Genomic DNA, 27,760 nt, shown 5'->3' with positions numbered 1-27,760 from the left:
TTTCTGAATATCCCTATGCATACAATTTGTCGGCCATAATGGATTCCCCCGTGACCTTTGAATGCAACAATACATCCTTTTCTATGGCACTTAAATCGATTTATAATGGGAGTAAACGTTCTTGATACTTTCGCCAATGTTATTGTAAGAATTTATTTGTTAGATTGAGTGGATGGGATTGACTGGTTTTGAAGTTACTTCGAAAAACTTATAATAACTTGACATAAATAAGGTTACGTTTAAATGATGGTAAAAAGATGGCCATTAATAAGAAGTACTTGCCATAATATTTTAATGGTTTTTCAAAATTTGAATAACCCACAAACCATCGCTCTAATTTTATCAATTTGACATTTTAAAAGTAATTAAGGATTAAATTGAAATAAATACTTTGACTTCGAAATTGGCTGCAAAGATGCATGATATAAAAATAGTTACACAAAAAATCTATTAAATTCAATTATTTTTTTTAAATCTTTGTAAATCTCAGCAATAAAAATTACAAGTATCAAAACCTTCCACACCAACTACAAAGCACGAAAATCGCTTAACACTTTCAAGTGGAAAAAACACATTGAATCCGACCACAAACCGAGACAGTACTTCGAAACTAACGCGAAAATAAAATTTAAAACAAAACACAGTGACGTAATGAAAAAATGGATAAAAAACTAACAAACCGTTGGAAAAATGTTAAATCTTTAGCTCAAGACAAGAAAGAAGTAAAAAATGAACAACCATCTGTAATAACGAAAATTGTGAATCTTTCCAAAGATAAAGGTGAGATTTTCAACATTCAATTTACTGCTTGCAAGGCTCAATTGATTCTATTTTATAACATAAATCTATTCAGAAACAAATTTGAAAGGAATATTTTTGTTCCGTATTTTCGAAATGGTATTATTAAATTCATGTATTTTCTATATTGTAAGGTTAGATTTAGGTTTAGATTATCAAATTCTTTCATACATCTTATTGATTTTAAAATGTAAAATACACACATACATACGCCTGTCTCCCATGAGGGTAAGCAGAGGCAATGGAACGCGAATTGTTACACCTCTTTCGTTCCATCAACAATCATCAGTCTTTTCATGCATGCTCGTTGGGTAAGATTACTTTTTTTTCTTCAATATATCGCCGATTTTATCGATATATGTCCGGCTAGGGCGCCCTCTACCAACGGTTCCATTAATATCCACCTTGTATATTTCTTGCGTAAATCTGTATATTTCTTTGATCCATCCTTTCTACATGTCCAAACTATCGTATATCGTACCACCTCAAACATTTTTTCTCACCTTTTAAACCTTTCTGGACATTCAAGACTAAAATTTGCCAAATCGGTCCAGTCGTTCTCGAGTTTTAGAAATACTAAGGAATGAGTTTTTAAATTAAACTACGGCGTACACAAACACTTCTTCGATGGACAGATGACTCCTATAGTAACCACAGTCAACTGAAGACTATCTTTTTTTACAAAATGATACTCCATTACGTTTACCTCAATTATTTTAAACAAAATTGAATTTAAAATTATTGTTTCACGGTTGTTGCAAAATTACTATAACAATTCATCTTAATTCCACACAATCTTCGAGCAATTAATTGGGGAACGAATTCGAGCTGACTTCACTGTGTTATCTATAGTCTTCGCCTCAATTTATCTCTGTTACTAACATCTTTTAGCGCAGTAAGAACCTTAGGTCTTAAGCTATAAGTTTCACTTTGGCTTGACAATATTGTAGACTAATATATTTATTTTATTTACCTTACCCGAAGACCTACTTCAGCTTAGCATCTATATGGACTTCCTAATTTGATAGATTTGCTTTGTAATTAGTGAGCCACTTTGTGTAATTATTTTGTTACTTATTGCAATTTGTCAAATCCAAAATCATCCAATGACTTTTCCCGCCATGGGCGAGGCGAGAGGGAGTGTCAGACTCTTCGTGTCGTGTCTTGACTAAAAACCACCCCATTCCTACTCCTGCTTGTCGAGCCCGAGCCCCGGTAAATCCGCTAGGTCGTCCGCTGCTCATTTATGGTGGCTGGGCAACCGGCCTGTCGCGCAACGTGGCGACTTCGATTGCCGCACGGAGCAACTCTTTATGTGTACAAATTAATGTATGTATGGTTCCCAACTGAAAATTGTTTTCTGTAGAACAATTAACAATAATAGTTACAGACATCATAAAACAGCAACGTTCTAGAAACTCCTCTACCAAAGTTTAACATATATTCTGTTCCAAAAACTATTTTACAAACCGCCCTAAAACTTTAAACAGCCAACAATCTGTCTCATAGTTTACAGTTTTAATTTTCCCAATAAAATGGCGTCAAACTTTTCTTTAACGTCTGCGTCTAAAAATTCGTATGTGTGTGTAATTATATGGTTATTAGCCAATAGCGTCAGAATCGCGACACACGTTAGTCGACTTTTGTGTTTGAGGTGCCATCAACGTTTATTAGCCCAAAAAAATAAGTAAAAAAGAAAAAATAAATCCGAAAAAAATGTCTGCAAATCCAGTGCAGCCAGAATCAGACACAACGTCCAAATCTCTATCAAGTGATACTGGTAAGTTGTATTCTTTTAATTTCATACTTTTCTCATAAAAATACGAATGTGTGAAAGAGACAGCCAAATGTGGAAAAGAGACAGGTATACGAAAAGTTCCGGTGAACGGAAATAAAGCGAAAGTTAATGGAACAAAGGACCACCTAACTCATCATGATTAAATTTACTCATTCTTTGTGAATGAAAAATTACATTCAGGAATGAGTGAAGAATTAACTCATGGATAAGTGACCTAGAAACTTCGGTGAAGCGGTTGACCTGGGTTCACTGAAGGACTTGACGTTACTCCACACATAAACAATAAACCAACATCTTTATGTTTGGGGAGAAAAGTTTGACCAACTTGTCTATCACACACATATTTCTTCCCTAAAAACGGCTTCCAACTTTTAGATAAAAACTCCAAAACATATTTTTTAGATTTTATAGATTGAAACTGAATACTTTTTTTACATATACATGTCATGTGTGCTAAAATGTGTGAATGAACTTGTAAAACGAGATTTTTTAGGTAAAATTGGAAGAATGAAGGATACAATTAAAAAGATACACAGGGATCCTCTGGTTGTAGGCTACGTTCAATCGACTAATCTGAAAGTCTTTAGGAGGGAAGTCTAAGTCTAATGCGACGTCCTGCATGAGTGATCTAGAAGCGAACGCGAAGCGGTGCGGTGACATGCGAATCGAACGCGATGCGGTGTGACGCGGCGGCTATGTACTACATGCATGTGAATCGTTTCGTTTTGTTTCTGTTTCCGACATTATAATCAAAAACGTGACGGCACCACGTCCAATTTCCATCAGACCACCACAGATGGGGCCCAGTAGGGCTGATGCCTGATCCGGAGCTGCGGACTACCTAGCGGGTTTACCGGGGCTTCGGTTCGAAAAGCAGGAGTAGGAAAACGGGGTAGTTTTTAGTCAGTAAGACACTCCCTCCCGCCTCGCCCAAGGCGGGAGAAGTCATTAGATGATTTTCGCTACTTAAAAAAAACCACGTCCAATTTGCGCGAATATCAACCCAATCAATTGATCGCATTCCCGCCACGCCGCACCGTGCCTCACCGCATACTACGTGCAGTTTGTTGTTTTCGCGCTAAGCCGCATCGCATCGCCTCCACACTAAATCACTCACGCAGGACGATTCGTAAGATCAGCTAGAATTAGAATCCGTCTTCCGACTAATAACGATGAAAGCATCTCCTTTGAAATTGGATTCACATTTTCCAGGAAACTTTGTATAATAAACATCTCTGTCCATTGATTGAGTCTTGCAAGCATTTTTATTTAGATAATTAAAAACAAGAGCGTTGCAACTCACGGCAGCTTTATTACATTTTTCAATTAACAATATAATGTAACATTTTTCCAACTAAATATAAGAAATTAATAACAAAACAGCGCTGTTGCTTGCGGCTCTCTTGTTTTCTTACTAGTAATTTAATGCTTCTGATTTTTTTATATTGGTATTATCGTTTTTGATCATATATTGTCATTTTTATTTAATAACTATGTGAATTGCTTGTTAAATACGAGATGGCCGCTCGTAACGGTTTGTTGAGAATAATAAATAAACCACTAATAATTATTATTATGATTTAAAATTGTGTTTATCGCAACATAAAGCAATTACTTATATACAAAAACTTAACATCCAGCAGTACTTTCAAACTGAAAATTGGTAATCGGGCCTCCGGTAACGTAACTCACACAACGCAAGCGTTGTTTCACGTCGGTTTTCTGTGAGGCGGTATCACTCCGGTCGAGCCGGCCTATTCGCGCCGAAGCATGGCTCTCCCACACTTAAATAATACATAAACAAAATCGTAAGCACATAATTTACACTGAAACAGTTAATTTTATCAATGCCGCCATTATAACTCCTACGTGCAATGAAAGCAAATGTATGCAAAACTGAACGGCATACTTTGCGGTATAAACCAATTACAAGTCATTCTAATTTTAAACGTCTACGCTGACTTAAAGATTTTGATACTTTCATAATATGTGAAAAAATCTCATTATTATAATATAATTTTACTGTCACGTTTAACTTTAAAAAATAGATAGTAAATTGTATTAAAAACGTTTTATAAACCCTGGATATTATTGCAAATTCACCTTTGTAAAGGGCCGCAAAAGACCAATTGAAATTATTTTTAATTAAATAGAAGTTGTATGTAAAAAACCGTATCGCTGTATTTAAAAATGCTAACAACATTACCTGCTGCATTTCAGTAATGCATTTCTTGTTAATTATGTTGCACTTAATTAATTATCAAAAGGAATATAATTAGTATCGAACCTAAATCACAATATTTGCTGTTCATTTATTACATGTTTATTATGAGAATAACTAGAATTCAATTGAAATGTAACACATAATTAATAATAGAATATTAATTACACTACATTAGCAAATAACTAGGCACTAAATATGCTACACAGCTATTGTTCCGCCATCCATTGTTTCCAAATATCAATATCATTTGGTCCGACTACAAAGCCATCACTGTCAAAAGCCTAGCTGCGATAAGCGAGCGATGCAGGTGTTCACTTAACATACAAAATCATCTATTTTATAGTCTATGTAACTGTGAATTATATGCACATTTGTATTATGACATAGTATGAGTATGACACACATATAATGAAGATATACTATGTACAGCTCCGTATACTATGTTATATGGTCTAAATCTAATAGCTGTAATCTAGTGACCGTCTTGTCAGATCAATATGTTTCAATTTAAAAGACGTCAATGATGTATTGTTGTTCTTATTATTAAAACAACAGATTTTCTTGAGACTAATATAATTTTATTCTGATATTTTCAATTATTAATTTATTTAATATGGAGAGACGATTGCACCCTTCTTGGTGTGTATGACCAAGAATGACATTAGTGTTGGGGCGTATCCAACTTACTAAATAGTGATGTAACAAATGACTATTGATGACTTTTGAAAATGCTACTTGTGAATGAAATAAATGTTTGAAGACGTATATTATAATTTCACGTCAATTTCTTTGACGCAATTTATTCCCTAAGTAAAAGCACACTCACAGTACATACCCTTAAAATCAGCCTTGGAACTTAACTACCCATATACAACAGCAAACCTGATTTACGTTTAAACACACACACATTGAAATTCTCAAACATCTTAACGACAAACAGATTAGCAGTCGTCACACGATAAGCGACGCTATAGCCCACTCATCCGGCAAATGTAAATTGTAATTTGCATAAGCATTGCTTGACGCGAAGAGAATTACTTCGCCCGCGATCCAGGAGGCAAGAGGTGCGGCTGGATTTAGCTGATACCGTTTTAGAATTTTGATTGTTGTTGCTATAGAATTATGTACTGTATTTATTTGTTGATAAATTACTTTTTTGTTTATTAAAAAAAATAAGAATTTTATTACAATAACAATAAGTTGATCCATTTCTAATATAAGCAGCAAATAGAAATTATTAAGTTTATAGTAAATACGTCAAAAAAATTAATATAAATAAAGTAAGTTTGAGTTTAATATCCTAATACAATAAATCTACTAGTACTAATACTACTCATATTCAATAAACTAAAACATATCAAATAAACAAAACAAATTATTTTTGTCAAAGCAAACAGACAACATAATATAAATGAAAAGCTAAAACAATGAATAAACATTCATAGTGACACGAATATACAAAAATAATAAATAAAAAAACAAATATTAAAAATGGACCAACTGACGAAATATCTAGTGTATAATAAAACGCCAAAATGTCGGAATGAAATGGACTATGAAGCAATCAAGGCGCAGAAAAAAGAAGAAAATGAGAAAAAGGATGGAATAGTGGACAAGAGATTGAGACTTCTCTCGCCGGACCGTGAAATAGATCATGAGGGTAATGTATTTAATTTTGATATTTTTTGTGACGTAGACTTTTAATTATGTAGGTAAATAGTCACCAGTGATAGAGCTAGTACTGTATAACTTCTAAAAGTACTATTGGGCTAACTAAGTATAACTTCTTAATTTGTACCGATAAATTAAATATCCTAATTATGTGTTAAAGTTTAGGATTTTTTTTTAAATACGACAAATTTTTCACGTTTTTTCAATGCTGAACAAAATTTTTTATAAACAAAACAAAATGTAAAGCAGTAAATTGCAGTATTTAAAAAACCATCGCGAGGTAAGATCTGAAGAATTGAATATTATTTATTAAGTGTGTAATATCAATCAATAATTCATACTATCGCAGTAATTAAACCATTAAATGTTAGGCATTTAACTTGTCAGATAAAAAGACGCTGTAATAAAAATGAATATTCATAAAATATTTTTAAACAAAAAGCAAAATTAGGTACTAGGACCATTATTGGTCAACATCAACGCCGTTTCAAAGGCTTTGTTGCACTCGATGAGATACCATTAATCATGAGTTCTTTATGGCATTAACTGTACCTCTCTACGTGTGATATTTCCACGTATTCATCGTGGATAACCTTCAAAACACCTTCGTGGTTTACACCGTTTAGCAGGTCACTGAGATTGCTTTAATTTCCATTGTTAGTTTTGATACTTGGATGTAGGCAATTTTTTTAAGGTTTATTTTTTTATTAAGTACATTTACTAAACAATAATTTTATGTTTGAAGTCCTTCCCTAACACTAAATGTAAAGTTTTAAATTGCAGTATTTAAAAAATCCAATGACTTGTCCCGGCTTGAGTGAGGCGAGAGAGATGTCAAACTATAACTTAAAACTTATTTAATATCCTACTCCTTTTTCAAGTAGGTATCCCGCTAGGTAATTAAAATATATCAAATCTTCACCATTTTGCTATTTAATTATGGTATAGACATACACCATACATACGTATAATAAAATTTGAATCTTCATGAAGATATTTTTATTTCCGCAATTTTATAATTGTATAGCAAGTAAATTCAAGCAAACTCAAGATCTTTTGCCTCAAACATAGTGAGTTATGCTTATCTTGGCGATTAGTTTGGTGGGTGCATAACATCGCACTTTGAATTTAGGGTTTGGTATAAATAAAGGAGATTTACTAATTTACAAACTTATATCTTCGCATCACTGGTTTATTCCAAAGTGCAGAACCTTCATGGGATTTTGTGTTAAGTGTTACAATAAACTGCCAACCACCATACTGAATTTGAACGAGAAAAAATTTTCTTTATAAAGCGTGAACTGTTAAACAGGCATTAAAGCTGTCAGAATAATTCGATAAAAATGTGTGGCAGCATGTTGGTCCGGCTCCACTGGAACTCGCTAGACTAGACAATGCTCTAATACGATCACTAGTTACACGTTAAATTAAAGTACTAATTTTTCCAATGTAGTCTAGGGATCCTGTGGCATCAAGCAGTTATTTATTTATTTTTTATTTGAAAAATTAAATTAAAGATTATTTTTTATTTGTATAGAAGCATTATTTCAAAATTGTAAGTGTACATATGTGGGCACTATGTTTGAAACAACCCGCTTTTTTAATTTATATTCTTTACAAATTGGTTTTATTGTCCCATAGTTTTGACGTCGTATTGTCGTTACATTGTTCCTACATATATATACAATAGGTAAATGATCAAATAATGTATCAGAGATATTGTAAAAAACATTTTTTGAAAAGAGTAACGATGGAGTTTCTTGCTCGTTCTTCTCCATTCGAAGCAACACTTTGGAACGAGCGCCTAGCTTCACTGACAGACAGACTGACGGACAATTCAATTTGACGTTTCAAAAGTGCCTAATTTAGGATTAATTGAAATAAATGCTTTGACTTTGCATGCTCCCAAAGGTTTGGCTAGTAGAGAATACTTACGGTATTAAGCCCACCTTGTGTTCCCATTTATGTATAAAGAGTTAAATACTTAAATAAATATATTGATTTAGTTATAAGAATTGGGAAGTTTACATGCTTGAAGCAGCTCAAGTTAGTTATTAATCGTATAACTAAGCCCAGCTCAGATACAAACGACTTTTCGAGTAATAAAAATATGACTAATGATATTTTACACTTGAAGAGCCATAATCGGAGGATACCAAGCTACCGGGGTTCCGGCTCCAAGAGCAGGAGAAGAAACGGGGTGGTTTTAAGTCAGTATGAGTCTGACACTCCCTCACACCTCGCCCTAGGAAGAAATCATTGGATGATTTTCCCCACTCAAAAATTTCTCCTTGATACAAAATAGGAACATTGTTTTCGCTAGCACACAGTATAAAAAGTAAATATCTGTAATATAAAAATATCTGTATTTTAGTGATCTCGCCTTCTCCTATTAATTTGGACATACAAGATAACGTTTTCAGTAGTAAAGTCATCGACTTGGTTTGCTAATTGGCATTAGGCAGTGGTTCCTCGTCTGGTCAAATCATGCAGGCTTCATACCAGGGTAAAACAAACAAAAAAGGTGAGATTTACCATTTTAATACTAAATTTTATTCTTAAACAAACTCTTCCGAACGTTGAACAAAAGTGTTTGTTAGTTTTGGCCTCTCCCGGTATACATATAGGTCCTTACGTTCGTGTCATTATTATTTTTGAAACCTTCTCTATTCGATTTTTGAAGAGTAAAAAATCCACTATTCGGTTCACTGTTCCGCCTAACATGTCAAATTTCACTTTTTTATTACCGTACCAAAAAAACTACAAAAAGATTTACAACTACTGTGGCGTAAAATTTTATTTTTCCAAATCCAAAACCTGCATGGGCAACTGACAAATAAAGAATGAAACATCGTAAATCAAAATAGAAAAACAATTCTAAAATCGCATCGAACGTAACTGTCTTTTTTAAAAATTCGTTCCTGACGCCATTTTAAAATATGGCCGCGGCATATTATTGCTCTGATACACGAACACACGCTCGATATTGGCGCTAAAAATAAAATATTAATTTCCTATAAGGTCGGTAGGTGGCGTGGGGGACGAACAGACATGTTAGGTACAATATACAAAGTTTTGGTCTAGGATTTACGTCTCATTCGAGTGATCCGCGGATATCGCACGATCTCCGGAGAGGCGGCCAACCTCCTTGCCGGACTCCCGCCGTGGGATCTGGAGGCGAAGGTGCTCGCGCGCGTCTTTAGTTTGCGCGCCGACGCGCGTCGCCGGGGCGAAACTCCACTGCCGCGCCAGATTAATGCGTGGCGGGATGAGCTCCGGCGCGATCTCATGGCGGAATGGCAGCAGCGACTGTCGCAACCAAGGGCTGGGCTCGCTGTCATTGCAGCGATAAGTCCCCTCTTTGAGGAGTGGCTAGAGAGGCGCCACGGCGTCCTCACCTACCGCCTGACGCAGGTGCTTACCGGACATGGAAGCTTCGGTAGGTTCCTGTTTCTGATTGGGCGGGAGGAAACGCCCGGGTGTCATCACTGCGAAGACCGCCCGGAGGACACGGTAGAACATACGCTTGCGGTCTGCCCTGCGTGGGCTGAGCACCGCCGTGTCCTCAGGGATGTGGTCGGCGACGGCGCCCTCTCGCGTCCGGCACTGATACAAGCCATGGTGCGGAGCGAGGGGGACTGGGATGCCGTCTCCTCCTTCTGCGAAGCAGTCATGCTAGCTAAGGAGGAGGCGGGGCGCGTGAGAGAACGAACCTCCTCACGCCCCAGCCGTCGCGAGAGACACTCCGGGCGTCGGGGATCGCGCGACGATCTCCGGCCACCGTAAGTGCGGGTCTGCGGACGGTGAGCAAGGGTAGCTCGCCGCCCGACCAGAACCAGACCCGTGCGTGCGGCGCGTCGCGTTCTGCGCGCGCCTCAAAGAGCCATCAGACCACCACAGATGGGGCCCAGTAGGGCTTGATCCGGAGCTGCGGACTACCTAGCGGGTTTACCGGGGCTCCGGCTCGACGGGCCGGGGTGGTTTTTTTTTTTTTAGGATTTACGTCTCACTTGATATGTTTTTCAGAACTTAAATATTAAATCAAGTCCACAGTTCACTGAACATGAATAAGTTTTGATATTCTTTATTTTTATATGCTCTGACTTTTTTATTTAAAATGCTTGTGAGTTTTATTTTGATCTAAATGAAATGTTCGACTGGAATGAAGTTATTTTAGAAGCTTTTGCCAATTTTGCACAAATAACAAATGAATTATGTAATATTTCTATATCTATACTAACTGACCCAGCAAATTTTGTAGCGCCTCAAAGCTTTTTTTCTCACCTTTTAAACTTTTCCTGGACTTCTAAAAATAATTCAAGACCAAAATTTGCCAAATCTATCCAGCCGTTCTTGAGTTTTAGCGAGATTAACGAACAGCAATTGATTTTTATTATATGGATATTACGGTTGAAATTGTTTTTCGAAAAAGACTAACATATTTTTAGAATCGTTGGATTTTTTTAGTCTATATGTATTTTTTTCTTAATATAGATCAAGAAAAAAATTACTTACCAGATACTAGTCATCATATTTCTATTTGTAGAAACATTTGTCTTCCAAAATAAAACAAGAAACTTTTTCTTTATCTTTTAACTTTCATTCTTCACTTTACATCTCAAAAGACATCAAGATAAGCCTTCCGTCTTTCTTCAACGTTTATCTTCATATTTATTAGCTCCATTACCATAAAAGTAGTTTCCAAAACTTATCAAGATTTTGTTTTCACCAAAAATGTTCCAACACCGCACGTTTGTATTATCAAAACTGCCTCATCCACTGACTGACTGCAATTTTATTTAACACATAGGTACGATCCAACCTTATCTACATTATAATGTGCCAAGGAACGGCGTCAAGCAAATGCAACCATTTCCAAACAATCACCTACGCTGGTTTGACGTGCATTATTTCTGCATCATATCGCTAATCTTTTGAACTCTGTGTAGTTGTGTTAAGACCTATTTTTGTTGTGGCAGGTAAGTTTTGTGGCTTCTCATTTTGGGTATATTGTTATTTTGAACAATTTGATTGGCTGACATTATGACGATGATTGACTGGCAATTGGTTGTCCAAATTGTTTCTAATCATGTTACTTTTTGGCTGTGAATCATTTTTAAGTGAATGAGATATTTTATAATGTCAATCCCATAATTTTTTATGAGATTTTGTTTCAAGTGTTTGTGTTAAAGAATGGCTTTGTAAAGATTCTTCATTGGAATATATATTACCAATCCTAATTTTATATTATTGTAGCCATTATAGAAAGATGCTTCGAAATAATCGGGAAGGCACGCCAGCTCCTTTTGAAGGTAATAATTTAGAATTAAACAACTTATGATACAGTATTTTTTAGATTATGTTCTTTTTTTTAGTTTTTACCTTTTTTGTTCTAGTCAGTAATGCAAACGTGATACTTTCAGAGTTTTGATATATAACGTTTTATCTTCTCATTTATAAACACGATTCTTAAAATAAAAGATCTATTTTTCATTGCTTCATATTGAATGCAACTTTTTATAGTTCAATCTTATTCATCCAGCATGACGCAGTAACCACAATGATTGGCATCTAATTCAAAATCTTTATTAACTCGCGAGGGACTGTCATGAGTAAACTCTTCTCCATCAAGCTCTTTATGTTCCACATTACAGCTAAAGCAACATCAAGCTTGCATTCATCATTTAAATCCCTTGCACAGAATTGCCTTTAGATTTTTGCCTAAATATTATTTATTCTAATCCTATATTTTTATAATAACTATTGTGTGACGTGCTAAATTAACTAATAAAATATCACGGTTTACTATCATACATTAATGGAGAAAAGCTCTACTAGTTTCGAGTCACAGAGGGACTCTTCATCATGAGCAGCGTGCGCAGACGCGGCGAAGTCACGCAGCCTACTCAAACTCTTATCCTGAAGGACTCAAACACTGAAGAGTCCTTCGGTGACTAGAAACTAGTAGAGCTTTTTTCGATTCTAATTCTATTTATTAATTGTCTAAAGAGTCTTTACAAAGCTATAGTTTTCGATTGTAATCATTATTGACGTGTAAAAGTGTTATTTTATGACCTATTTACAGAAATAAATATCATTTATCATTTATTTATCATTTAGGTAGTATTAAAAACATTGATTTATTTTGTTCATGGGTTTTCTTTGTATTTGATTGCCCCTTTGAAGGATGTAAGATTTCAAATTTACGGTTTCCATGAAAGGTTTGTCTAATGAAATCAGTAGCTTGCAGCACCACCATATATTTTTTTCTTTTGTAGTTAAGTTTAGTAGTAGAAACAAAACGTCAAGCTTTAGAATTTCTGCATCTGCCTGTACTTTCACACTATTATTGCAGCCTTCAATATCCAATATATCGCTTATGTTACTTGCCCTTGAACGAGCGTGTGGCACGAATACAATTACACCACCTACTTTACACTACATACTAAATTGAAAAGTCTGTTCTGCATTCAATTGTACTTGTATCTTCGACTCGTGTGGTGTCAATACCGGTTCCTGCTTCTTTGAAAATTTTCAAAACTTAAAAATATAAAGTGACTTTAAGATCTACTATTTTTGGATAAACCAGATAAACAATAAAAGCGACAACGAGAACAAACACTTTTAATTTGAAACATATTCAATTATTTAAAATTTTTTGTTCAATTTGATTTCACCCATCATTGTTAAATCGAATGTCTGTTTAATTAGCAGTTTGTTCTATTAATATAATTTATCTAAACCATTCCATTATTAAATTAAAGACAAACAAATTTTTGTTTAACATTACTATTTAACTAGGTACAGTCTAAATCAAAATACCAAATTAACCAAACAATTTAGCGTTTGAAGTGTCCATCTTGTCTCACGTGGACTTTGGAAACTTGCGTCCAATTTCATTGGAGCTCAAGAGCTGGCTTGTTGGGTTCGTTATTTCGAAGAGTACTTCAAGTTGTTGAGATCTTGTGCTACTGGACAGTTGGACAGATGCATGTAGCACAGCATTACCTGTACTTTCGCTACCAGACTCAAGAGAGTCTGCATCGGAAGACCGTGCTCGGTACTTCGCAGGAGGAGTTTTATGGTGGGAGTGTTTTACTTTATAATAGTTTTACATTAATATCATTAACACCCGGATACTGAATATCGTGCTATCTCTGTTATTTTATAAAAAATTGATACGGACAGAACTAGTTTTGAGAGAGTCTTAAAATTGAGTAGCGTTTGAGTATTCAACATGTTTATAACGAATGCCAGTTTCGAAAACAATTTTATTAAGCGTTGTGATTAGTTTTTAAGTTGACGATTAGTTTCATCCACTTGGCGTTTAATAATTGAACGTTAAATGAATGCCTATTTATTCTAAGAAAAATATAACTTACAGTTGCACTCTAAAATTATTTGTACCTTTTATTAAATAGATTTTATTAGTAAAGAGAAAAATAATTGGTCTGGGTTTAGGACATTTTTTTAATTTCAGGTCTCTCAATTCAAATTTTCCAAACCTCATTCTAAATACATTTTTCATTAACAATACTTGATTCAGTGTATCAATTTTTAAATATTTATAAATCATTCCCAACAAAGGTTCACCTGCATTATTCCCACGAACCTCACTGTCGCAATATCAACGTGCGGTTTTAGCAAACAATGACGACTTGGCAATCTACTAGCAGACACCTCTGATTTTCTGCACTCATACAAGAAATCTTTTTATAAACTAGAAATATAAAATTCATTTTTCAATGTTACTTTTCTAATAAGTGTATAACTGGTTTTTGTTAAAATAATTTTAAATCAGATGCATAAAATAAAATTGCCTCTGACACTCACTTTCATGTTTATTCGTAGAATTAAATGCGTGATTTCGTATTAAAATACAAAGACCAATAATAATTCAACCATACAAAATCGTTTGTAAAGCATCTTACAGAAAATTTTCATTTTTATCAAGTAGTCTCATAAGGCGCTTAAGATTCGCTCACATTTCGCGAATGAACGTATATGTATAGGGATACAAGGGAACGCTGCTCAGAATAATTTAAATCCCAACATCCAATTTATTTACAGTCGCTTGAAGACTACTCAGGTCAAGATCAAAATAAATGAAGACAAATTGAGGTACTCTAAATTCGATTGGATCCAATTTTGGACCTTTGATACAGAAAAACGTTTGGGGAATGTTGCTATGTAAATTCTTTTAGACTATTTTCATTTATCTAGTTATGTAACGACTAGTGATTACAACTGATTTTTCTAAAGACGCAAACAGTACAAGAATTTTATAAATTTCACCAGCTTAGTTCATTGCAACATATCACTAGTTTTTACCTGATATGAGTATCCAATTCAAAATCTCAATACTTGTACTGAACATGAAAAAGCAAAAAATCACGTAGTTTTTTTTATATATACTTAAAGTTATTTGCTTACCTAAAAGTAAAATCCGTCTTATCATTCTGCTTGGTAATTGATGGGCCCAAGCATTACCTTGCGGAAATCTATTGTGACATTTTTCTGTGGGTGATCCAAATTGCTGAGGTTTTCAACACTAATGGCTATCTTTTTTTCAAACCCTCCCGGGATAATGTGGCTCGTACATTTATAATTGAAAAAGACAATATAAAGGAAAATGTAATATCTATATAGAAAATGAAATTAAGTTTTATAATAAAATAAAAGTAATATCAATTGAACGGTTGGCAAAATGGCTAAGCATTCGGTGGCCACGAAACATATCACGGATTCCGTGATATGTTCGAATACTTATAAATCGAATACTTACAAGGAGCAACTCTTTTTGTGAATCACAGATTGTTGTTCCTGGTATAGATGTATTGAGTATGTGAAATCGTGTATTTGTAACCCACGCACAGGAGAAAACCCTAGTATGGGACAACGTTCTTAAAATATTATTAAAATGATAAATCATGGTATAGCCATTACAAATATAGAATACGACGACACCATCGTCCATTCCATTTTCATTTTTTTCCTAAATATATTTCAAGTTATGGAGGCAGCAAAAATCTGGTATGAAACCTTCGTAATTGGAATGTATTGTGATCCTAACAATGGTTCAGCTAACAGGATTCAAAGGGGGGTCCATTTATGTGAGAAAGTAAGGATTTCTTGGACAGGTATGGAAAAGAAAAATGTTATACTTGAATACCTCTCGAAATTACGAATACTGCTGGTTATATTCTTGAAATTGCCACTTATATGGATAGTAAAATATGTCTTTATGTAATTCGACTGAATAAAAATTCCTTAAGTATTAGGATATTAAAACTGTTATGAGATCATGTTTATTAAATCTTAAAACTTTAAACATCTTTATTTTAACAAATCTGTGTATAAGGACCAAAAAGAGAAAGAATTTTCACACATAACAAAAGTCATCGTCATTTTATTTCTCAGTTATTGTTTTATATTATTTATTCCGACAGCTTTACTATAACAATAAAAATCCAACTACGTTTTACTACCTGTCGTATTTTTCCGAAGCATTAATTCCTAACAAAATTGAAAGCTGTCTTTCGGAGTGGAGGAATGAAACTATAAATCCTTTTCAGAGCGCGTTCTGTACGCGAGGAACAAGTTATTGAATGGGGCGAGACCAGCTGTGGTCGGTGGAAAGCCGATAACTGAAGAGTTGGCGACCGTGAGTATATTGTGAACACCCTGGTCTTTGTTAGTCCTTCTGTAGCACTTTTTGAACGTTTACAATTGGTTTTTGGTCCTTTGAGTCGTGGATGGTGATCGTTAGGACCAAATGTTAAAAGGCTCATTCATTTTTTATACTATTTTCTCTTTAAATCTAGTGCACACATGAATCTGTTTACAAATTTTAATTTGATATTTACCAGTAACGTAATAACACCATCTTTGTTTAGGAACTTCGGGTAACCTGCTTCAGCTCAGCCTCTTGTCCTCCACGTGGCGAATGGATCCGCACTCCATTGGTGATGAGGCCTCCTGATCAGCCACTTGGTTATGGACTGGCTGCTCCGAGGAATGGAGCTAGGTATGGGAACATAATGTTGTAATAATAATAAGCGTAGAAAGCAAGCCAATTTGGTACGTCACACATTTTTTTGTCATGGTACATCAAACCATTAAAATTCTTTAATGGATTTTTGACTTAATTCTAAAAATAATAAGATTCAAAATTGCTTTCTTCCTTTTATACAGATCTCTGCTATCAGCTCTCCAAGCTCATGTAATCAAGTGGCTGCTGTTCGATTCGAGGCCACAGACTAAAGACAATAAGTGCGATGTCCCTCCAGACACGTGAGTAGAATAATGTTTATCTAGTAAATTCGTTTTCTAACACTAATGTATATACTACATTAAGTGAAGTACTAGGAATACTAGAGTATATACTGAATGTAATGGTAAAGGTAAATAGACTGGATACTGGTTACAGAAATGTTGAAGAGTGGTTGACACTCTTAGTATAATCATGAGATGAAAAGTAGTGAAAATCAGGTGATGAAGCAATAAACGAAATCACAATAGGTTCATCCTCTATTACATAAAACTCATGACATAAATTGTGAAAAGTGAGTGTACATTATATAATGGCATTACGTGCCAAACAAAATATGGGAGAATATATTTTAAACCTTTTATTTTCTTTTGATTGTGATTTTTCGAAGATCAATCTGAAACCCTTCGATATTATTTTAGTTAAAACAATTTTCATAATTTCATATTAAACACAATCGACCAGTTAATCACCATGTCATGTAACAAACAAAACACAGTTACACAATATTACACCAACACAATACTGATAGCAACAATCTAATAAAAAAGCAACTAAAAGTATCATCAATCTATCCTATAAAAATGTGCTTACAATATTGTTTTAACCCAAAGGTGTTTGGTGTAAAAATTACAAGCGTTCCCTCCCATACTCATGCCTGGTTATAACAAACGATGCCCGTTTGGAAGTACCAACGCTTTAGTCTAGTGGTGAAGCGGTTATCTTGAGGAACGAGGTATAAAAATATTTACGCCTTTCATATCGATATTTTGGTTGCTGTTGACTTTGAGAAAAAGGATGGTATTATTATAGGGAAATCTTTTTATGATCCTGTCTGGATTAATTTTTTTATTTTTTATTTTTAGCTATGGTTGCCCCACTGCTGGCCAAAAGCCTCTACCCTCCTTCCACTCCTCTCTGTGCAGAGCTTTCTGCGGCCAATCCTTATCGTAGGTGTCAAGTTCATTCGTCGTCTAGATTTATAGTGAGTCCTAAAAATGGTGTGTTTTTATCTATCATCGACTTTTTCTACCTCTTTATAAAGGAGGTGGTAGTGCTATGGTGTTTTGGGTCTTATTCCTACGTGGAATTAGATATTGTTAATTCCTCAAGTCATAATGGCAGGTTGTTTCCAACTGGCCTATCTGGAAGTTATTGGGGTAGGCCTATGTTCAGCAGTGGAGGTCTTCTTGCTGATATGATGATGACGATAATGTTAATCTGTAAATTTGATAATCTTCTGTTTCTATCGACTTCTTTAGACAATTAATGGCCTACACTTCTTTTTTTCATTCCTCCATTTACTATATTATTGACATTGATTTAATAAAAATATCGACCCATTTGAAAACCACATTACCAAGAATTTTCACCACAAAGTTGTGTAAAATAAACATAAGTTCGAATATAATACATGACAGCTAATTGAATTGGTCATCCTATTGAATTACCGCTAACAAACGGTTGGGTTGGTAAAGCTTAAAATTTCAGCGGACAATCATTTAAAACGTATGTATTAATTGGTAATATTATTCCATAGTTGTAGATACGGCTTAAAACTTTAACCGGGCCTTTTGTTCGAAATTATAAACTTTTGTTACGACAGGGCTTCAGTATTATTTCAATAGTTCTTATTTAAATAGGAATATGTATCATTATTATTACTAATCGTTTGTCTCTTTTATGAAGTAAAACTTTGGGTAAAGTAAAGTAAAATTGGGATTTTGTAAGGATATGAATCTGTTTAACATTGTGACAAGAGAAAAATCTTAAAATATGGTTGAAAAACTATATATCTAATCTGCCTATCAAACAAGAATTGGTTTTATACCTAAAATAATTAATTCTTATTGATTACAATTTTGTTACAAAAGGTCCGATATCATAGGTATCGTTCCTCAAAATAGCCCCAAAATTCTCTGCGCAAAGGCATACAGCATTGCTTCAAAATGCCGATCATAATTCTAGAGAACGCCACGTGTTTTGGCATAAATCTGCACTATGCATCGTTGAACAATATTTTAGTTGAAATGGTCGATTTTATGGTCTCACCATCGGCATCGGCGTCGCTGTATATTTCAAACATCCCGTATATTATTGTTGGAGAAGTGTATTTTATTGTAATTCTAAGTTTTGATACGGTGTTTGCACAAGCCTGTTGAACTAAGGTAAACCTTATTTGATGCTCAGGCTCTGGTTAGCAAAAATATGTTGTTATTTTACATTAATTAATTCCGTTATTAAGTCAAAATCATATCATTTATTTCAATTAAAACAATGATAAGGCACTTTTGAAAGGCAAAAGTTTAAATATGTGTGTTTAAAAAAGATGTCCAATGTTTATTACTGTTGAAAACTTTATGTTCCTAATTGCTTTTGAAAAATAACATACCTGAAGTATTTTAAAGTGTTACATATGGAATTATGTTCCAAAGAATATAATAAAAAGCTTACGCGTAGGTAACTGAAAGTCTAGGCCAGACGATACTCATACATCTTTATACACAGACAAAGGGTCTGGCATGTTCTCGAAAATATCCCATTCAAGAGAATAATAAACCATTTGTTTTAAATAATATGATCGTCTTAGCGTAATAATAGAATATTTTGAAATAATTTGTTGCCAAAGTAGGATTACACTAACAGTATTGTAATTTATTGTAATGGCTAAGAAGGGATCCATTGAAAATTTATCGTCTGAACTCATTCAGACGCAAATCTGTTTTGATTAATCATTTTACTTTATCAAAAATTGTGTGGTGTATTGTGATTGTTGTGTTTACGAGACGTTGATGATGTTTTGTGAAAAGTGTTTGTGTAGTATGACTAGTTTTGGACTCCATTACAAATGTTTGAGAAAGCATGAGATAAAATGGCAATTTTCCGTAACATAATTTTCATTCTATCCCTAAGACTCAAAGCCAGGTTCTTTATTGTGAGCCAGTGGTTAAAGAGATGGTTTAGTGGTTCGTACTGTTTCACAAATCAGGCATACACTAAAACTTAAAGGTACATATAATAAGAGACATATATTTAGCTAAATCTCCTTTATAAATTCTTGAAGATACCTTCGACCATCGGAAGAGCGTCAGGAGGAAGCCCTGTGGCGTGCTTGCAGCGAAGTGATCTGGCGCTGTGGTGGTGGAAACTCGGGGCAGGCTGGAGTGGAACCCAAGGCATTGGTGGCTTTACCAACTGACCACTGTTATGTGCAGCATAGCTCTCATTATTACCAGGATGGAGTCACTGAGAAGGTATATTGATGTTTGGGGTATTATACACAACAATAGCCCGTGTCAGTCGCCTAGATTGTGAGCCTTCTCTACATTGTTGAGTGGTTTGCTAAAATCCCCACGATTGATAGTCAGGTTGGAGATTTCAGTTTAAAAGGTTCAGGTTTATCAGAGAGCGCTACTGGGTTATTTTAACTGTTAGATGAATATGGTATATCAAACACGATAAAGAAATTATGATTTATTAAAGTGGGACATTAAAATGTGGCCAATTGTCGACGTCTTTGTAGACTGCTAGATGCGCTCTCTGTAAAGTATCCCGCATTATGTTAAAGGGAAATGCAGTTATAACATCCCTTTTGTATTAGCTTCATGTGCATTGCTTACTTCAAAAATAATTCTATTACAATCCGTTACAGTATAAAATTCCTTAAAGCTACAGTTTACTTGCAGATGTTTTCATAAATGAAATTCTGTTACAAGCTGCATATTTTCGAATTCACTACTTTGGAGGATCTTCAAATATTTTTGAAACGGTATTTATATTTGGTAAGTGTGAATTGTTTATTGATTTAATACATATATAGAAAACAGCTATATAATTTTGAGTAAGAGAAATGTGATAAGTAAAACCAATTACAGTTTATGTTGTGTGATGTTTTACAGTTTCAAACTGAGGACGGTGTTGGAGCATTGCTGTTGCTCTATGCTTGTGTTTTGTCGAGAGGATGTGATAAGTAAGTGACTGATAACTGTATTATTAAACAACTATTGTTATACCTAAAACTAGTTCCTAAGTTTTGTAATGGTTCATTCTATGAAGTAATGTGTATATGGAGAGCCATGCTTCGGTATGAATGGGCCGGTTCGATTGGAGTGTTATCACGGCCTCACAGAAAAACGCTTAACTTGTGTTTTGTTGTGTGAGTGAGGTTACCCTACACCACTTCCACACAACGAGCCCATTTAAATTTGGTAAAAGTTACAACTTCATTGTATGATGAGAATTTTAAATTCTAAACACTCAATCAGCATTTTCCTAGAAGGGACAGCCGTATACTTCTAATCTTCAATTATAATTTTTTCAGTAATATTTTTTGTGCTCTGTTCTAATATATGCTGTTTCTTTCATCATTATTTTTCTTTTTGACCAGTGTAAAGAAAGACCTGGACGGTAAGATCACCCACCTGGTGTCCGCTCACGTGGAAGGGTCTATCAATGTGGTGACGCTGCTCCTCACTGGGCGAGCCACTCCGTATCTTCACAATGGCGTCCTGTATGTCGGTGACGAAGATCATTACGTGAGTATTTGATTCAATATATTATGAGTCGTATTTTCTGAGCAATACGTTGCAAAATATTAAAGTTAAATAAAAATTCAGGGGCGATTAGTTCCTGTGTTTCATCGTGGAAGTAACTACAGGCTATGAAGTATGAAACATTAATTGTTTTAAAAGTACAGGCAGTTCTAAATGAATGATGACAATTCTAATTAACCGATAAAGGGTAAATGTTGTCAAAATTCATGGAGGTCCTGTTCCTGTCACTTACAATTATCTTCAAGACATTTAAAGATTTCCGGTTTGGGTTGTCAATTGTCTCAAATAGTTATGAAAGTACCAATTGTGAATTTAAATCCCAAAACATGGTCACAATTTATTATTTTATTTGGTGTTATTAAGATCTCTGTCAAACTTAATAAGACATACTAACCCGCACCCACTGCGCGCACGCATTATGAAGATTCTCTCTGTGACTCGAAACTAATAGAGATTTTCTCCATTAATTTACGTGAGTAAACCTTGATTTTTAGTTTAACTCATAATGATTCTTGTTTTAGGCAATGCCTCAATTCGGTATACTGTCCCGCAGTCCAGTCGGTCTTTTAGTATGGTATGGAGGAGAAGAAAACTCCAAGAACAATATCAATAAGCAGTATCCTGGATCCAGGTTGAAAACTCCAGCTCTACCTATATGGGTCAGTAGATATTTTTCCTAATTTGAGTCTTATATTAATAGTTTATACGTTGTCTTTTACGTTGGTTATTTATGTAAGTATGTATGAATAAAATTGTTTAAAACTTAAGTGCACTCATGCATTAGGGTATGGGTTCGAAATTTACAAACGCCGCCAAGTACCAATGTATATTAATTTTTTTCAAGTTACATGTGTACTTTCTAATATTATTTAAACACCAATGACAAAAGATGAAGGAACCCATGATGAAGAAACTTGGACAGATAATTTCTAATTATAAGTTTGAAATCGCCAACCCGCATTGAGCAACCGCGGTGATTACCGCTCAAACCTTCTCCGTGTGGGATGAGGCCTTTGCTTAACAGTTTCCACTTATAACCTGCTGCTGGTTATAAACTGTGAGATAGTCTTAATTTGCTTTATATTCCAGGTTACCAGTTGCTCTGGGCACTACGGAGTTCTGTTCAACACCAATCGCGAACTGCTTAGAAACTATCATGCTGAACGAAGGTACTTCAGATTTTTGTTATAACTTTCGTGAGACATGGGTACTAAATTAATTTATTATGTTATTGGCTTACTCACGAAACTGTTTGACGAGGAACTCGACTAGTTTTAAGCCGTTGACTGCTAATATGAGCTAGCATGGCTTGAAACTAGTCGAGTTACTTGTCAAACAGTTATGCCTGAGGGGGTTCAATGGCATAATAACTAAGGCACTTAAGAATTTAAAAACTTGTAATAATTTGAATTTAAACCCAGAAATTTATTTTAGAATCTTATGATCTAATTTGTTGTTATATCGTTTTGAGTCAACAAAAATAAACTCGATACACCTTCAAACGTAACCCTTCGATTACATAAAAACCTCGAAATTACACTTTAAATAATTTCACCACGTTTCCTTTTACCAAAGTAATTTAATCTCTACCTTTCTGATTATAAGGTTCGATATTCACTACTACACGTGTGGCGGTTGCAACGTTCTGCTTAATGTGGACACTCGAGCTCATGATGACGCGGTTGGGACATTACGAACTGATGACATCAGCGCTACACCGCTTGAGAAATTGATACATACAAAGTGAGCCATATTTACCTTTACATTTTTACTTTTATAACTTTGGTTGTAACTCGTTGACTGCCTCGTTGGTCGAGTGGTCGCAAGTGCGACTGCCGGACAAGGGGTCTCGGGTTCGATACCCAGATCGGGCAAAGTATTACTGGGCATTTTTCGTTTTTTCGAAAACTTCTCAGTTTCACAATTCCAAACTCCGTGCTACAGTCTGGAATGCATGTGCATGTGTATGTCCAGTATATGGCAATAGGCTCACCCCCAATTACATGGGACTTATAACACAAATGGTGAAACGTGGGTGTACATTATACACTGGCATTACGTGTCGTAATGTGTACCTCTGCTTACCCCTTCGGGGATAAAAAAGCGTGACGTTGCATGTTGTACTTTGAATATAAATCGACTGCCGAGTAAGCGGTTGTAACTTCGATTTCTGTTTTACAAAACACTATTTCGTCCTAGACTAAAATTAAACACAGCCCACAGCAAAATCAACCTGGCTATCACAGCATTAGCGTAGCAACAGGAAAAATTGTTATCTACAAAATAATAAACGTTTTATTCAATAAAATTTATGTTTTTAGAAGACTGAAACGTAAAGTTTCAGCTGAAATTTGTATCAGTTTACATGTTTATTATAAACTTTTAATTACGTAAAAGTTGTATGTACGAGTATTACATAACAAAATTTTGTTTAGATTTTGATTTAGAGAATTTAGATTAATTATCGAGAGGTTGAACAAAATTCTCTCAAGTTTATCCTACACTAGCTCTTGTTTGCGACTTCGTCCGAATGGAATTATTAATTCTGGAAGAATTCGGTTATCTGGACTTAGTTACCGCCTTTTCAATGATTCATATTAATATGGTTGTAGCAAATATTTCAAATAAAAATAAATTGGTATGATCAAAAAGAATTTTCGAGCTTGAAAAAGTAAAGCGTTATGTTTAATTTCTTCTATATTAATGGTAATGGCTTAATATATAAAGTCCCCGTCAGGAGAAGCTATAAATTTTGTAAACAAGTGTTCAGGAGTTCACAACGTAAAAGTAAAAAGTGATAACGAAACAATAACAAAATTAACAATAACAACCAGATCCGCGATATATGCAAAGCAATGAAACAAACTCGTAAGCATTCGAAACTCGAATGACTGTTTATTTCAAAATGACGTCCCGATAGTTTACAATCCCTGCGACGGACGCGTTCCGGTACCAAGAAACACAAACGATAGCGCTTTGCGTCGTTAAAATATAATTTGACTAAATTAAATAGGTTGTTACTTTCATATAACCCGTCTATATTTCATGTCGATTGAAATTATGTTCAAGTTATTATTATCTCACAGTATAAAATGTTTACTTAGTAAAAGATGTTTGTTTACATAATTTATAGCTTCTCGTGACGGTTACTTTAGTTAAACAATTTATTTCAATATCGTGTTTTCTGTTACAGGTGGCAAGATGCAAAAATAACTTGGACTGGGACTACACCATACGTGGGAGAGCCAGCAAAATAAAATAATCTGCACAAACTTTAGATTTTTTTTTTTAAACTATGTATAACTACTACACCGTTATTTTCTCCTGTATTGTGGGAGCATTTACAAACATAAAAGTTCACATACACATGACTGTCGTTGCTGTAGGGGTTTAGGAAAATCTTAATGCTCTTTTACACTCCTTAAGGGACATAGAAGCCAAGTTTCAGCTTCCTAGATCTAGTAATGAAAAAAGTGCGTTGTCAGTCAGTCAATCATTCAGTAATGAAAAAGTTTTATATATACAGAACATTTGGGAAGTCAAAAAAAGCCTGTATTTCAGTTATAAGATTTTAATTTTTTGACTTAATATCCCATATCCCATAAGGGGCCGAGGGCGTGCACTGATATTCTCCATCGCAATCTGTCTTGAGCTTCACGCTTCACCTCGCTCCACGTCATACCGATGCTCATTGCTTCTGCCAGTACGGTGCGGCACCAGGTTCGCCGAGAACGGCCACGCTTTCTTTTCCCTTGGTCCATATAGTCTTGTAGACAAAATAAAAAATAACTCTCTATAGCTTTAAGAGACAGTAGTTCGTAGTTTAATTAAAAAATAAGAATTGTTTTATTTCAGATTTTCGCTTTCATTAAATTAGTCTTCAACAGCTTTTTAATCTTTGAAATCAAAATATTGTTCGTCCATAATTTTAATAATGCTAAATTAGTTTAGACTAGACTTTGATTGTGCTAATTAAAAATAGACCTATATTCTATAGAATAAGGCTTACAATAGCATATTAAATTATTAGAGCCAGTATATTAGGAAAACAATAGATAAATGCATTAAAATAATTAGGTGTCCATAATATCATAATTCGAAATTAGCGGTTACTGTATGAAATTAGTTTACAAGCTAAAAGAGAGCTTATTTAGTGGTAATTGGTATTATAATTAATTAATTTAATAGTTTGCTGATTTCCATAATAATAGTAGAATTTTAATAGTATAATTATTTTGTGTAGAGGATAATAAATGCTTATAAAAATATATGAGGTTGTATTTTTAATACCTTAATTTTGACAGCTAGTACAGGATGTGTGTGGAATAACTAAACTACCGCTTACTTTTTTTATTTGAAAGATCCCTTTATAACTTTAAAACATATATTAATTTTAGAACGTACGTAACCAATTAAGAGTACACTCGTTTCAGAAAATATTTATCTAATTTAGTAAATACCATTTTGCTTCTTGCATTAATCTCTGAAAAACAATAATAACAAACATTTAATTTAATTATATGGCAGGGCAAAATTGAATATTCTATTTCCTATAAACTGTCCTTTGGGTATTATTGAAAATTTTACCATAAAACGATGGCAGTTTTACCATTTACCATGATTATACAGGTTAATTGACTTACCACAGCTGGTGGGAATCCCTTGCTCGGCTTTTACAACACCCTGGAGATGTTCTGGGCTAACCTAATTACTTGTGGTGAGTCTTCGAAATCTCAGGTGTTACTCTACCTAGAGATTTGTTTCAGAATTCCTGTAATATTTTTTGTGCTTCTTAGGCAGACTTATTCTATACTTATTAATTGGTAAAAAGTGTCATTTATTTAGAGTAAGCACCTCTGTCCAATACAACTTGTTTGGGTAATTTTATATTTTAAATGATCGGTTTAAGTAAAAACTTTAAATAAGTATTTTAGTGTCACTTCTTCATAATATTTAATTTTTGTTAAAAATGTATCAATTATAATTTTGATATCGTAGAGTTCACAACTTCACTAGAAATAAAAAAATACACACATACAAAGTTGACCTCACCTGTGTCTCATGAGGGTAGGCAGAGACGCCAATTGATACGAATCTTACATACCTTTTTCTTTCTACTTACACTCAAACTATAGATCAACATTATTAAACATTAACATAACAAATTGACACCACTTAAACAAACGCGAAACCCCTAACAAAATAATAGTCGTACATAAACATAAAAATGTTCTCGCGGCCCAGATTCCCAAATCAATCTGGATTTAACGATATAAGTTCGTTGTTCGATCGTTATGGGTTTTGATCGATGGCTCCCATGACAAATTCACTAATAAAAGTAATTTATCATACGCCCGTCAATCGCAGAGGTGTCGAGTCGTCTCTGGACGGGCTCAACTTGATTTTATCTTCAGGTGAGTTTCAGATGCGTGTTTGTAAGAGTTTGTACGTATTTTATGACAGTTTTTTTTCCAGTACTGTAGGTACGTAGGTAGGTATTAGATGTTTACTTTAGTAAAGAGGTATAATTAAACATTCAAGTTCGAATTTATTTCAGACCACTACAGATGGGGCATATCGGCAGGGCTGATACCGATCCGGAGCTACGGACTGGCTAGCGGGTCGAAAAGCAGGAATAGGAATGAGGTGGTTTTTAGTCAGTAAGAGTCTGACACTAGGGAGTGTTAGACTCTCGTCTCGCTCAAGGCGTGAAAATAAATTTTAAGTCTAAACTGTACGTTCAGGACAGCATCATTTTAACGACCATGACAGCATTCTGTCTCCATTTCCCTTCACGCACACAAAACTACGAGCACACAAGGCACCAACAAAATAAATCACACAATTCACTAGCCCCGTGACAAATGACCCACAAATAACCTCCTGAACATCACGATCCGATCTAAATCGGAATATCAAAATCAAATCTCGGAAATATCGAACAATGGCCAAGCGAGGCCACGTAGGCCAATAAATCATAGAGGCCTGCCCGAAGTGCCACGTGCCCGGGTATTTGTCCATAAACCCGGGCATAACAATGGCTAATTGCCCCGGTCAACCCGGGCAAGATAGGCAACAATAAAATTTTATTCGATCGTTTAAGTTTCTGAATTTATGTTCGTAAAGTTTTGCACCAGTTGACCCTGATAACGGGTTTAATTTTGACCGTTCTATGGCCTTCAGTATGGTTTTTAATTTGAAAGGTTAACGCTTGTTGTTTCACCGTAAAGTTTGTTTCATATTTGCAGAAGGAGTTGTATGTTGTTTTGTTGGCTCTTTGTACAAATTAATAACGTTGTTGTGATCCAATCTGAAATATCGTCAAACATATTCATTTTATGAGTTTGTATCATAAAAGAATAACCCTCAAATGTACCCATGTAATGTAATGTACCAAACACACTGTCCGTCTTATAGATTATTTGAAAACATAAGACACGTATTTT

The 27,760-nt window shown here is 34.7% G+C and overlaps 1 protein-coding gene across 4 annotated transcripts; it reads left to right on the top strand.

Moving 5' to 3' along the window:
* Window positions 1-591: 591 nt before the first annotated feature.
* On the top strand, window positions 592-25,083 carry LOC118262651 (inactive ubiquitin carboxyl-terminal hydrolase MINDY-4B). Of its 4 annotated transcripts, XM_050697304.1 has the most exons (13): window positions 11,338-11,470; window positions 11,748-11,803; window positions 16,067-16,155; window positions 16,388-16,518; window positions 16,686-16,784; window positions 19,826-20,015; window positions 20,478-20,543; window positions 20,661-20,731; window positions 21,149-21,296; window positions 21,836-21,973; window positions 22,404-22,483; window positions 22,920-23,057; window positions 24,508-25,083. In XM_050697304.1, the coding sequence occupies exons 2-13, from the start codon at window positions 11,761-11,763 to the stop codon at window positions 24,569-24,571; spliced, it is 1,257 nt and encodes a 418-aa protein (XP_050553261.1). In that variant the 5' UTR covers window positions 11,338-11,470; window positions 11,748-11,760; the 3' UTR covers window positions 24,572-25,083. The 4 variants fall into 4 exon arrangements, with proteins under 4 accessions (XP_050553259.1, XP_050553258.1, XP_050553261.1 ...); XM_050697302.1 differs by lacking the exons at window positions 11,338-11,470; window positions 11,748-11,803 and adding an exon at window positions 592-780; XM_050697301.1 differs by lacking the exons at window positions 11,338-11,470; window positions 11,748-11,803 and adding an exon at window positions 6,112-6,480.
* The last annotated feature ends 2,677 nt before the right edge of the window (window positions 25,084-27,760 follow it).

This window comes from Spodoptera frugiperda, chromosome 12, assembly GCF_023101765.2.
Source record: "Spodoptera frugiperda isolate SF20-4 chromosome 12, AGI-APGP_CSIRO_Sfru_2.0, whole genome shotgun sequence".
Classification (NCBI taxonomy): Eukaryota; Metazoa; Arthropoda; class Insecta; order Lepidoptera; family Noctuidae; genus Spodoptera; species Spodoptera frugiperda.
This window is presented reverse-complemented; position numbering and strand designations above follow the sequence as displayed.

Bases quoted from the DNA above. Each gene is read 5' to 3' on its own strand.
- LOC118262651 (XM_050697301.1), top strand. From the start codon at position 6,312: ATGGACCAACTGACGAAATATCTAGTGTATAATAAAACGCCAAAATGT. The intron at 16,785-19,825 runs GTGAGTAGAATA...AAATTCTTGAAG, and splicing joins TGCGATGTCCCTCCAGACAC to ATACCTTCGACCATCGGAAG. The intron at 21,974-22,403 runs GTCAGTAGATAT...TTTATATTCCAG, and splicing joins CTCCAGCTCTACCTATATGG to GTTACCAGTTGCTCTGGGCA.